Raw genomic sequence first — 12,169 nt, forward strand, 5'->3', positions numbered from 1 at the left:
ATGCCCCTCCCCACTCTATTGTTGTATTTTTACTGAAGCTGTGGGCCCAGGCTATTTCTGTGCATGCTATTATGACAGCAACATGTAAACACTCATCACTCTCACTGCTGGGCCTCTATTGTTAAACATGCTTGTCCCTCTGCCAAAAGCTGCAGACCTAGTTTATACACCAACAATTGGCCTTTCTTATAGGATCATCAGCTTGACTTATTGGTTCATTCTTTATTCTGCATACGGTATCCAGAGATAGTCTCACGTACCAAACCCATAAGGTTTGTGTGGTCTGACACAGTGGCTGTGGAAAGATACTTATCTGGAGATCCTGTTTATTGCCTGTGTTTCAACATTTTGATTTATCTGTTGATACAATTTTATCTTTTCAAAAACACATCCAAACCATGCATGAATTAGCTAAAAGAGAGTCCAGATCTGCAAAGTCATTGCAGGACCACTGTGTATCTCGAACTGAGCCATATATTGTAGTATCTACCTTATTCTGTAGTATCTACCTTACTCTGACAAACATCAGGTGTGTGTTAGCAAGCACATATAATTCCTGGTGACATTTATAATGTGTCTTTCATGCACTTTACAAATAAACTGACAATATACCACTTCTGTCAACACAGTATTTGTGTGAGGATGTATGAGGTCATGTGAACAAGTTTGCTGAGTCTCATTCTTCATTCTTCAGATGCTGGATGTCAAAGGTCATCATGACAGCCATGTCAGTGGACTCCCCCGACACGGTGGCCAGTTTCAGTTGTGGAAGACCATTCCCAGTGAACACCTCCCCCTCCCACACCCTGCTCTTATTCATCTTCAACTCGGTCTGTGTCTCCCCTAGCACACACACCCTCTGGGCCCCAGGGACCCTCACCCTGAACCTCACCCAAGAGAGGGGCTCCAGCAGCCCCACGCGGGGCTCAAACAGCACACAGCCCTTCCTCCAGGCTGAGTAGGTACAGGGGAAGGGAGGCCCGCGCTGCTCACAGCTGCTTCTCAGGATGAAATCACAAAGTGGGTTGAAGTCTCCACCGGGGATGGTCTTGGCATACAGGCCCAGCCGATAGACCCCGGCATCAGGCAGGCTGATGCTCACTGTTACCTTGCTGTCAGTGTACGTGCAGAAGACATGGCGTGCCAGCGGATGGATAGGCAGCTGTTTGTTCTCCTCTCTGGAGAGCATGGCGTGCAGCTCCAGGTCTCGCTGGTTGTGGAAGGTGATGTTGCACTTGCCCTGCTGTGTGCTCACCAGCGCTCCTGTATGGCTGAATTTTGAGAGCTCTGCGTCCAGTGTGCGGATCCCTGGCCCGCAGGACGAGCCCAGGTTGGGGGGGAATAGCTCGTTCACACTCACCGCCTTGCCTCTGCAGTGCAGCAGGAAGTTACCAGCGTTCTGGAACTTGACCTCCGACCTCTCATAGTCCCGTACAAAGGCAGACAGGCGATAGAAGCCGCGGAGGGGGCAGAGCACATTGCAGGTCAAGCGGTCTGGCTCTATCTGAGTGGCCAGACAGCGCTTGGCCAGGGCTGGCTCCAGGCCAGGGTGGACCAGCTCACACAGCACCATGAGAGGCCTGGAGGTCTTCAACACCAGCTCAAAGACCCCAGCCTCCAGCTCAGCCGCCTCACTCCCCTGACTGCTGTCCTCCAGCCCCAGGGCCCTGGCCGTGGCCTGCAGGCCCCAGGACAGGAAGGGGTTCTCGGGGAGCTCCTCATAGGGCCTGGGTGTCGGGCATTCCAGTGTAAAAGAACATACCCAGCTGAGGGGGGTGGTGGCCATGTCGGGCCGGGCAAACACCTTCACATCGTAGGTGCCACGGGCTGGGGGCAGCAGCCGTAGCTTCATGCCCCGGTGTGACACCGTCAGGAGGCCAGAGGAGCAGCTTGCCCCTCCTGTGTCTGGAGCTCCACCCTGGAGGCCCTGCTGGGAGATCTCATAGGTGAAAGTGACAGGCCTGGAAAAGCCCATGGATACTGTTGCCTCTCCATCATCTGTGGAAACAGTCAGACACCATTCATTCACAATTTCTAACACACACAATAAATATACATTGGATACTATTGGTATTAATTTAGTCTCTGTGTGCTTCTATAGTGGACAGTATTAAGTACTGTCCAGTACTACTGTGTAGAATTCCTGTCCCTAGGCTTCCTACCTGTGACTATGTGGTAGTATTTGGGTTGGAGGAGAATCAGTCCCAGGCTGTAGAAGGCTGAGGTCTTGAAGACCCTCTTCTCAAACTCGTCCAGGGGGATGGGCGTGTCCAGGAGCTGCCACTTCTCCTCATCTGGGAAGTGGGAGTCGATGAAGTCCTCAGGGTCCGTCAGGAAATAGAAATCATCAAACCTGCAGGCAACAGAAGCAGACTGTTTGAGATCTGAACTCCTTATTTGTACTGTGCAATGTGTGAAATAACAAAGCAGAGTAGACTGACACCTTTTTTTTAAGAGTTGTTTGTGTAGTAGAACATCTTCCTGTGGTTATTTTTAGATTAGTATTATTCAATCTGGCCCCATTCTTTCCTAGCCTGCTTTAATATCATTATCATTGCAGTGTCTTGTCCATGTTCTTACTTCTTGATGAAGGTCTTGTGGTCCACGTTCACCCTGCCTGCCCCCCAGCAGGCGTCCAGCAGGTGCCACTGCCCCCCCAGCTGTACAGTGTTCCACATGTGGTCAGACTTGGCCTTCTGGAGGCTCTGGCCCTGCCTGTGCCCAATGCCCTTACTGTGGCCGGGCACCTCCTGGCACTCGATGCCCACCTCCCTGCAAACCCACAGACAAGATGAAGGATACAGGATACAGGATACACTTTTACAGGGTACAGGATACACTTTTAAAAGACGACAAGGCAAGCACAGAACATTATCAGTCAACCCATGCACCTCCCCTGAAGTGAGAGGATGAGTCAGTCATTTATGAGATTGTATCTAATAGACAGAAGGTGAGAGGGAGAAATAAAGGTGTAGGCCTAGTAGTAAACCCAAGTGTAATGTTGGACTATTTATTTACCTGCACATCTCCAGACAGAGGCTGGAGTATCCACAGCACACTCCTCGACCTGCAGCTATGACCTCCTCTGGGGAACACAGCTTCTCTGTCTGGCCCAGGTACCCACTCACGTCATACTCTGAAACCCCAAAAACATCACAGTAAATGTCACATGTCGGACTCACGTTAGACTCAGGTATATATCCTATAACGAATGTTCCTTAAACATTGTTAACTTGTGGTTGATACTTGAAACATGCTTGGTATGTAATGGTGGTGTTTCTTTGCACGTAAGAGCTACATGTTTTGGGAAACTCTGACCAATGTTGTGGCACAGCCAGACCCAGATGGCACGGAGTCTCTCCAGCTCGTTTCTGGCACCCTGTGTGACTCTCTGAGCTATGGTCTGCACCTTGAACACACGCTGCTCCTTCAACTGCAGCACACACACACACACACACACACACAAATATGAATATCATATATACAATAAACAAATACACATACACATACACACTGAGCAATGATTTCATGTGGATAATACTAACCTGGATGAATAAAAGTTAAAAGCGCAATCCAAAGAAATTGACTATAGGCATGAACCCACGGACACACTGATAAAGGTCACTGTGTGCTGCGTGGGTGCTACTTGTTATGGTTTCAGTGCAGTTGATGGGAGATGTTATCGCTCCTCAACGCTTTTCAAAAGGCACTGGAACACACAGACCTTCCTCTGTTATGACTGCCCTCTTGTTGCCACTAATGTTTACGATATTTGGGTTATTTTGGTATAGATACGTCCCTGACTCTTCTCTCAGTGAAGCTAGCCCAAGGAAGACAGAGAGATGCAGAAGCAGTGTACAGTATGTAGAAGCGTTTTATGTATGTTGAGTTGGTAGTGTGATGAGTGTGTGACCCCACCTCTGCCCCTGCCCTCATGGCATGTGTGTCCACTTTGTGGAAAACCTCAGAGCTGGAGAACAGGTCCTTACGACGCCTCCTCTTTGTGTCTGCGCCCCCAACAGGGCATGGGGTCCCCCTTTGTCCTAGTGGGGGTTTGGGTTTGTGGTTGGAACCCCCCTTACCCTCTTGCTCTGTGTCCTTCCTCACCGCACTCTTCTTCACGACCCCTACAGTCCTGGCAGCGCTCTCTGAGGAGAGCTGCCTCTTGGTTGCAGGACGTTGGTCGTCACAGTCCTTCACAGACAACTTCTCAAACACTGCCCGCCTGGACAGGACACCACACTGGGCTACCTCAGCAGACTGTGGCTTGGCCTGTCCTCTGGGTGTAACCCTGGCCCCTTCAGCAGGAGGCTTGGGACTCTGGTCCTGAGGCCCATTCTGGATGGAGGCTCCTGTAGACCTGACTGTAGTGGGTTTCTTATCCCTCTGACCTGTTCTCTCTGGCAGAAGCTGAGGGTTCAATCCCTTGTTTAAGTCCTGGCTGGTTGGTTCATCTGGTTGGGAGAGGCGAGAGGTGCAGGACAAGGGGAAGGAGAACTTCTGAATAGCAACCTCTGACATTATTCTGGGGGCATTGCATCCTATGTGGAAAAAAACAGGGAGGAATGAAAAATAGTTCACTGTGTGCCAAAGAATTTGTGAATTAGAGCTTTAATCTTTAGCAATAAAATTAGTTCACACCAGCGGGAGAAAATCACAGTCACTGTGACTAAGACACAGCTTCTCATGAGACTTCTTCTGGCAATGCCCGCACACTCAGCCAATACAAGACCCAGGCCAGATGGTTCGTCTCGTATCACAATTTGAACGATCGCTTACCCCGTCTGGATGCCAAATAGAAGTCCTGGTTGTTTGTAGAGATCCCCTCACTCTGAGCTGGACTAGCCCTCTGTTACAGGGCAGCTTTTATAGTCCCTCTGTGGCCTGCCAGGACTGGCCCCAGGAATAACAAGCCTAAAAATACTACAAAGCAGTTAAGACCAGCCAATAGAGCAAGCCCCATCAGAAGTAAGGGGTGTGTGTGTGTGTGTGTGTGTGTGTGTGTGTTTGTGTGTGTGCGTGCGTGCGTGCATATGTGTGCGTATGTGTGTGTGTGTGTGTGTGCGTGTGTGTGTGTGTGTGTGTGTGTGTGTGTGTGTGTGTGTGTGTGTGTGTGTGTGTGTGTGTGTGTGTGTGTGTTTGTGTGTGTGTATGAGGGTGAGTGGAAGGGGGGGTCAGATTCAACAGAGAGTTAGTTGTTGACGTAAGGTGACCAGTTTGTTGGGACGGCAGCACTTATGATAATAACCGCTTCAACATCAAACACATACAGTCCCTCCACATGATCACATTTTCTCTCCTCAAATCAAATCAAAGTTTATTCATCATACTGTATATACAGGACACAGACGTAAACGGTACACAGAAATGCGTGCATGCTCAACAGTGCAGTGAAATACAGCGCCCTGCGTAAGTAATGGGACAGGGAAGCGTTTTCTCTGCTTTTGGCTCTACACTCCAAAAGTTTCAGTTTAAATACTATGACGTTAAAGTGGAGATTCTCAGCTTTTATTTGATGGTATTTGTGTACACACCTTTTATGCATAGTCCCCCTGTTTCCGGGTACCCAAAAGTCATGGGACAGATTTTATACTAAACATGAGTGCTTAATTTGGACATTATACAGTATGAATCTGTCCCTTTACTTATGGTGTCCTGAAAAAGGGGGACTATGTATAAAAACTATTGGAGTATAGAGCCAAAAGAAGAAAAAATGCTTCACTCTCCCATACTTATGCAGGGCACCGTATCAAGGAGAAGAAATCAAAAATAATAATAGAATTATACAATAGCCAATAAGGCAGAGGAAAGATCTAAAGTCAATAACAATTTAATAATATTAATAATAATAACAGTCAATAATAAGTGTTGGATCTGGTGGAATATATACAGATGCATAGTATGAATACAGCAATGATGTGAATGGGAGTAAGTATCCTCTAATGAGACTGAGGAATCCCACCCAGGTATTGTATAGATTAATGTATTGTTCCTGCCCTGGCACTGCATCAAGAAGGTCTATCCTCAGATGTCACAGTGTTATGTAACACCAGACAGATGCGTAGGAGTGTTGGTCTGAAGGGGAAGGCAGGAGGTTGGACAGTCACCTTTCTGGCCATGGTACCATCTGACAGGAACAGCTGGCTGGCAGCTGGCTGGGTCCACTGGTTAGGAGGAGTGAAGGAGTGAGGGATTATACATTCAGATAGATACACTTAGATGCTGTCATTAGCACAATAAGATGTTGGTTGCTGTATATGTGGCAAAATAGAAAATAAATAAAATACACCATTTTATTCCAATGCGCTGAAGCTGACACACTGCCAAAAAAAAGTGGACTTCTCCTCTGCTCCACGTTTTGAAACTAGACTACCAAATCATATGGGCAATGTCATAACATGGAAAAAATATGAGCGATTGTCTCAGTGACAAATACATGGATATCATATGAAGGACGACGTCGCAGCATTTAACGAGCTCTACAGTCGCCTTTATGGAGGGCAATTTGCGCGTTCTGATTGGTTATGGGAGGTGCCATTGTTTTACGTTGGCTACTTCAGCGCAAACTGTCATTTTCACCTGCGGGACACTATTAAGTCAACACCAGACCGCAAAGTTTAGACTTCAAGTTGTATAGAGAAGAAAACATAAGCAACAATAGCGTTGATAAATGGACTTTGAGAATAGGAGAATTATGAAAACTGTCAAGGACGATGGAGATATGACGGGAGTGACAGTCAATCTATTTGCAGAAGGTAAGAGATGGTTATTAATGCGGTGTAAACGAGGAATGTTCATTGCATGTATACTTTGTTTAATGTTAACACATCATACAATAATTTAATCCCAATCACTTGAATATTGTATAGCCGAAATTGCACAGTTCAGTGTGCGTGTGCGTGCGTGCGTGCGTGCGTGTGTGTGTGTGTGTGTGTGTGTGTGTGTGTGCGTGCGTGCGTGCGTGCGTGCGATGAGGAGGAGATTGATGAGGAGATTGTTGCTAGATTGTAGATAGATTTTTTTTATCCTTACATCATTGAACCATCCCTTCTCAACTGGTACCCCCTTCAGTTACATTATTGCATAGAAATAGTTCCATACTGTATCTATGCATTGTTACCGCTTTTGAGCTGTTGGACTTTTTGTTTCACACAAATTTTTCTGATTAGTGCAATGAGGAAGAGAGGGCACAGAATACATGCCCGGTAGGCCTATCAAGTTCAAGTTCAAAATTACAGATAATGGAACTCCCTGGCAACCCTCAGCTATGAGTTAAGTAATCCTGTCTGCGACGACATATCATGGCTGATTTAGAAGAACGTAAGGAGTAAGACCTGCTAAGAGAACCGTGTAGTATTTCTATTCCCATTCAATTTGCCTTGGTTCCAAAATACAGATCATGAATAAATGAAATAACTCTAGGCTCACTGATCTGCATAATTCATATGACACACGTCCACTGTGTAGACACGTTGTACAGTAGATCTACTCAAAGAAGTTCAATCAAATTTGGTTCCAGAATGTGGCCAGTGCAATTCTGAACATACAGTGCCTAGGGAAAGTATTCAGACCCCTTCACTTTTTCCACATTTTGTTGTGTTATAGAAAAAATGGATTAAATTAAAAGAATTTGCCATCAATCCACACACAATACCCCAGAATGACAAAGCAAAAACAGGTTTGACCCTTTGCTATGACACTCTTAAAATTAGCTAAAATGCAAAAATGTCATCAACAAATCACTCAATAAGTTGAATTAAGTCCATCTTATTATCCTTAGTTCATGTAATTTTGGAATTAATATCTTTGTTTTTATAGGGTCTCTGATTTGCATAGGAATCAATTACACACTGTGTGGATCAGGTTGTCATTACAAACTGAGCAAATGGAGAGGAACAAAACTGTGTTTATTTGGTTTTACTACAAAGCATTAAGTTTGGTGCAAATCCAGCACATGCAATGCAGTTTCTGCACCATCTCTTGTGTGAAGAATAGTGGTAGCTGCATCAAGTCATGGGTATGTTTGTCACTGGCAGGGACTGGGGAGTTTGTCAGGATCAAGAGAAAATTATTAAATTTGCTGAGTTGGTAGTGACATCCTAATCTACACAGTATGTAATTGATTCCTATGCAAATCAGAGAAACTATAAAAACAAAGATATTAATTCCAAAATTGCATGAACTATTATCCTTGCGTTAAGATGCACTCAATTCAACTTACTGAGTGATTTGTTGTTGACATTTTGGCATTTTAGCTAATTTTAAGAGTGTCATAGCAAAGGGTCTGAATACTTGAGGTATTTCTGTATTTCAATTTTAATAAATTTACTGAAATTTCTAAAAACCTATTTACGTTTTTTCATTCTGGGTTATTGTGTGTGGATTGATGGCAAATTCTTTTAATTTAATCCATTTTGAATTGAGTCTATAGCACAACAAAATGTGGAAAAAGTGAAGGGGTCTGAATACTTTCCGACGGCACTGTACGCACTTTGAATTGTGAGGCAGGGGTTTCACCTTTTGAATTAGGGTTAGGGTTAGGGTTAAGGTTAGGGTTAGGATTAGGGTTAGGGTTAATTCCTTAATTCACCTTTTGAATTACGCATATGTGATATGGGTAGCTTTCGATTGCCTCTGCAGATTCAAGTTATTGTGACCTTGTGTTTCTTTAAACTCATACATGGCGGAGGATGTTTGCATACTTTCTGTGTGTAGAACTGTGAGGTTGTGTAGTTCCAAAATAAAACCCATCCATCTATCTGGTCAGCCATCTGAGGATGTTGACGTCAGCAAGTTTAGACATGGTGAAATAAGTGAGGGTTCACATGTTGGAGTGGCATCAACATTCATCACTGTTGTGTTCAGAATTTCGAAAGAGTGTGTATGATGGTAGGCAGAATGGATGCACCTCCACTGTTGCTATTCTCATGCCCTCACTTGGACACCATCTAACAATCAGACAATACTAGGGAGTAGACTGGCCTGGAGAAGGAAATCCCACCCTCCGTTGTCTAGTAACTCTGTCTTTGTGGTCTTCCTGCTCCAAGCACAATACAACAAAGCACCTTTGTGGTATATTTAGGGTTTTTTTCTGTGTTTTTCTGCGTGCACACATTTGAAGCATGTGTGGGCTATTTTGAGAACGACTGTGGATGAGTTTGATCAGCACATGGTCATTTCTTTTCACCAAATTAACAACATGTGCTAACCCAGTAACCCAGTAACAGGACCATGTTATTTATCTGCAGAGAAAACAGTCTCTACCTGTATGTATGTATTACTGGAGGGCATCTTGAAGCCCTGGCAGAATGAAACACATCCACCGTACTGTATTATAGATTCTGTGCAGACCCCAAGATCATAGCAAGATCAGAAGAGATCAAAAGATCTGAAGATCTGAAGATCATAAGAGAAGGAGAGGGTGATATTATGCCAGAGAGAGGCAGGGTCACTGCTGATAGTACTGTTTGCAGTCTTAGAACTCAAAGTGTCAGTGTCAGCATTCATTTCCCATAAAGCCATGTGGAAATGTAAAGACAACAAACATTTCCTGTTGAGCGTGTGAGTGGCAGACCAGTGTGCCACACGGAGGGGAAGCAGGGGAAACAGAGGGCAGGGGGCACGGCCATCTTCCACATCATGATACTACTTCCACACAAAAGTGTCCTCACAGCAGATTTTATACCTCCAACCACAGTCTGGTCCCATTGGTAAAACATCTGGTTGATGGTGATATTTTATCTGCATGTGTTAATAATGTGTGTAATTATTATAATTTTTTTTCAAAACACCATGAAATGGTTTTATACACTTTGTTTTGCACTTTAGCAAAATTCAGCCACAACAACATCATGACAACACCAAGATGGCAACAATTCACCATCATTTCTACACCAATGCATCAAGTGTCACTAGCCACGCTTGTGTCCTTTGTTTTGACCTTACATTTGTCCACTAGAGGGCAGTGCGTGTGGGTGTCCTTCAGATTCCCAGTTCTCACACACCTCTCTGTAGCCTGTCCTTGTGGCTCACCCAAAACCATGGACATTACCAAACCATTATACCCCCCCCACACACACACACACACACACTCCAACCACATACCACGGCCACGTACACACAAACACCGCCAGCTCTGCCGGCCTTTTTTAGTGAACCACCATTCATTTCACTGTCCACTCCATTACGGCACCCACTGAGTTCCATCATTATAGGTTTGGCTTTGTACAAATAGTTCACAGAGAGTGCAGGTCAGCGGAAAACTGGTCAAGGATGTTCAATTCATCCGACATACTGTCCCTCCTCCAGTCGAAATGTTGTGTGGAGATGAGCTGATGTGTATGGAAAGTTCCTCTGCGGTGTAGTGAGGTGGACATCACTCTACAGGGCCAGCCAACCCAAGGACAATGGAGAGGTCAGAGACCAAGTCTCACTTGCATTCCTGGCACAGAAATCCACAATAGAACACAAAGCATACTACACCCCTGGCACACAAGTGCTTCCTTTGACATCATCGCTGAGACTGAGAACATATCAAATGATCAATGATTATCCACAGCACTTTGTTATTTTTCTGGAAATCAACCATTCTGCATTATGATAGATTTAACACTCTTATGACATTATGCTCTTATACTGTAGCTGTATGTTTTGAGGAGCACATGACAAAACATGTGCTGATTTCCACTTAGCTTTTAATTGAATTCAATATTTAATTGAAAGCTTTCATTTTAAAGTTATGACCATGATCGAGCATTTGTTTTGTTGACATGAATGCATGATAAATTGTAGTTGCTCCCTATAGATTCAATCATTAGTTTATACCTTGCAACATGCCCCTAGCAATTGCTGTCCTACGCAGGGTGCTGGCAGCTGCACTAACACACTCACACTCAAAGCCTACATACATACAGTACACACACACACACACACACACACACACACACACACACATACACACACACACACACACACACACGCAAGCGCAAGCGCGCGCACACACACACACACACACACACACACACACACTCCCACACACAGACACACACCCACACACACACACACACACACACACATACAGGCGCAATTGCGGGAGGCAATATTCTGATAGATCCTGTAGTGATGTGTGCGGGCAGCAGGGTAACAAGAACCAGCTGCTCCCCTCTCTCTTCTTCCCCATCTCCTTTCCCTTTTATTCCCCACCGTTATTATTATTATTATCATCACTGTGCCTCCCCTCCTCCTGCGCCAGAACAGGGAAAAAACAACAACAAAGCCAGAGCCACCTAGCAGTCAGCAGAGACAGACCTCTCCCTACACGTACTGTGGCTAATGATGGCGTTTCCCAGTCAAAACAGGGCCAGGATCCCCTACTCATACTGATAGATGAGGTTATGCAAGCATATACAGTATGTCAGTGTTTTCACAGGAATACTGAGTTGGCACAGGGTAAAACACAGTAGAAATAATGAATAGTGAAACTGTGAAATCGCTGAATGCTATCTCTGTTTTCTGGAGTTGTTTACTAAGGCTGTATAAAGGTTCTCTGGTTTTAATCGTTGCAGGCACCCATGAGCCTAGCCCTCACAAGACCCACACGACACACTGGTCTGGCTTGTTCACCAAGTGGAGATCCCTCTCTCTCTCTCTCACACACACACACACACACACACACACACACACACACACACACACACATACAAAAAGTGTTCACTATCTCTATGTGGATCTTCACTACCTTCACTATCTTCACATCACTATCTCTACGTGGATCAAACACACACACACACACACACACACACACACACACACACATGTTGAGCGCTGGCCTGGAGGCTTCTCCCACCTCACTCGCCAGCCGCACTGTGCTCCTCTGATTGGCCACAGGGTCATTCCATGTGGTTGGCCAGCGCCTCCCTGTGCACTCTGCATCATCTAAAATTAAAGTTTACACACAGACCCCTCCCCAGGTATGTGGTGGAGCTAGCCTTTGATGCCAATTAACTGGAGAGAGGGAGGAACAGTTTTTACTAGATGCGTCGTTTCAGCAGAAATAAGAAGCAGACTTGCCTTCCAGCTTACAGCCGTTTTCACAGGAATTTAGAGTGGGGGGGGGGGGGGGGGGGGGGGGACATGCATGCGGTATGGTATGCCCATGTCACATAGTCTA

General features: G+C 45.4%; 1 protein-coding gene across 1 annotated transcript; it reads right to left on the reverse strand.

Moving 5' to 3' along the window:
• Nucleotides 1-286: 286 nt before the first annotated feature.
• Nucleotides 287-4,521, reverse strand: ky (kyphoscoliosis peptidase; the record flags this gene model as incomplete). The annotated part of the gene is made up of 6 exons (XM_083683487.1): nucleotides 287-1,998; nucleotides 2,163-2,353; nucleotides 2,581-2,772; nucleotides 3,019-3,136; nucleotides 3,319-3,433; nucleotides 3,919-4,521. The coding sequence occupies 6 exons, from the start codon at nucleotides 4,519-4,521 to the stop codon at nucleotides 677-679; spliced, it is 2,541 nt and encodes an 846-aa protein (XP_083539613.1). The 3' UTR covers nucleotides 287-676.
• Nucleotides 4,522-12,169: the final 7,648 nt, after the last annotated feature.

The sequence above is a fragment of the Argentina silus genome (assembly GCF_951799395.1).
Source record: "Argentina silus genome assembly, chromosome: 13".
Classification (NCBI taxonomy): Eukaryota; Metazoa; Chordata; class Actinopteri; order Argentiniformes; family Argentinidae; genus Argentina; species Argentina silus.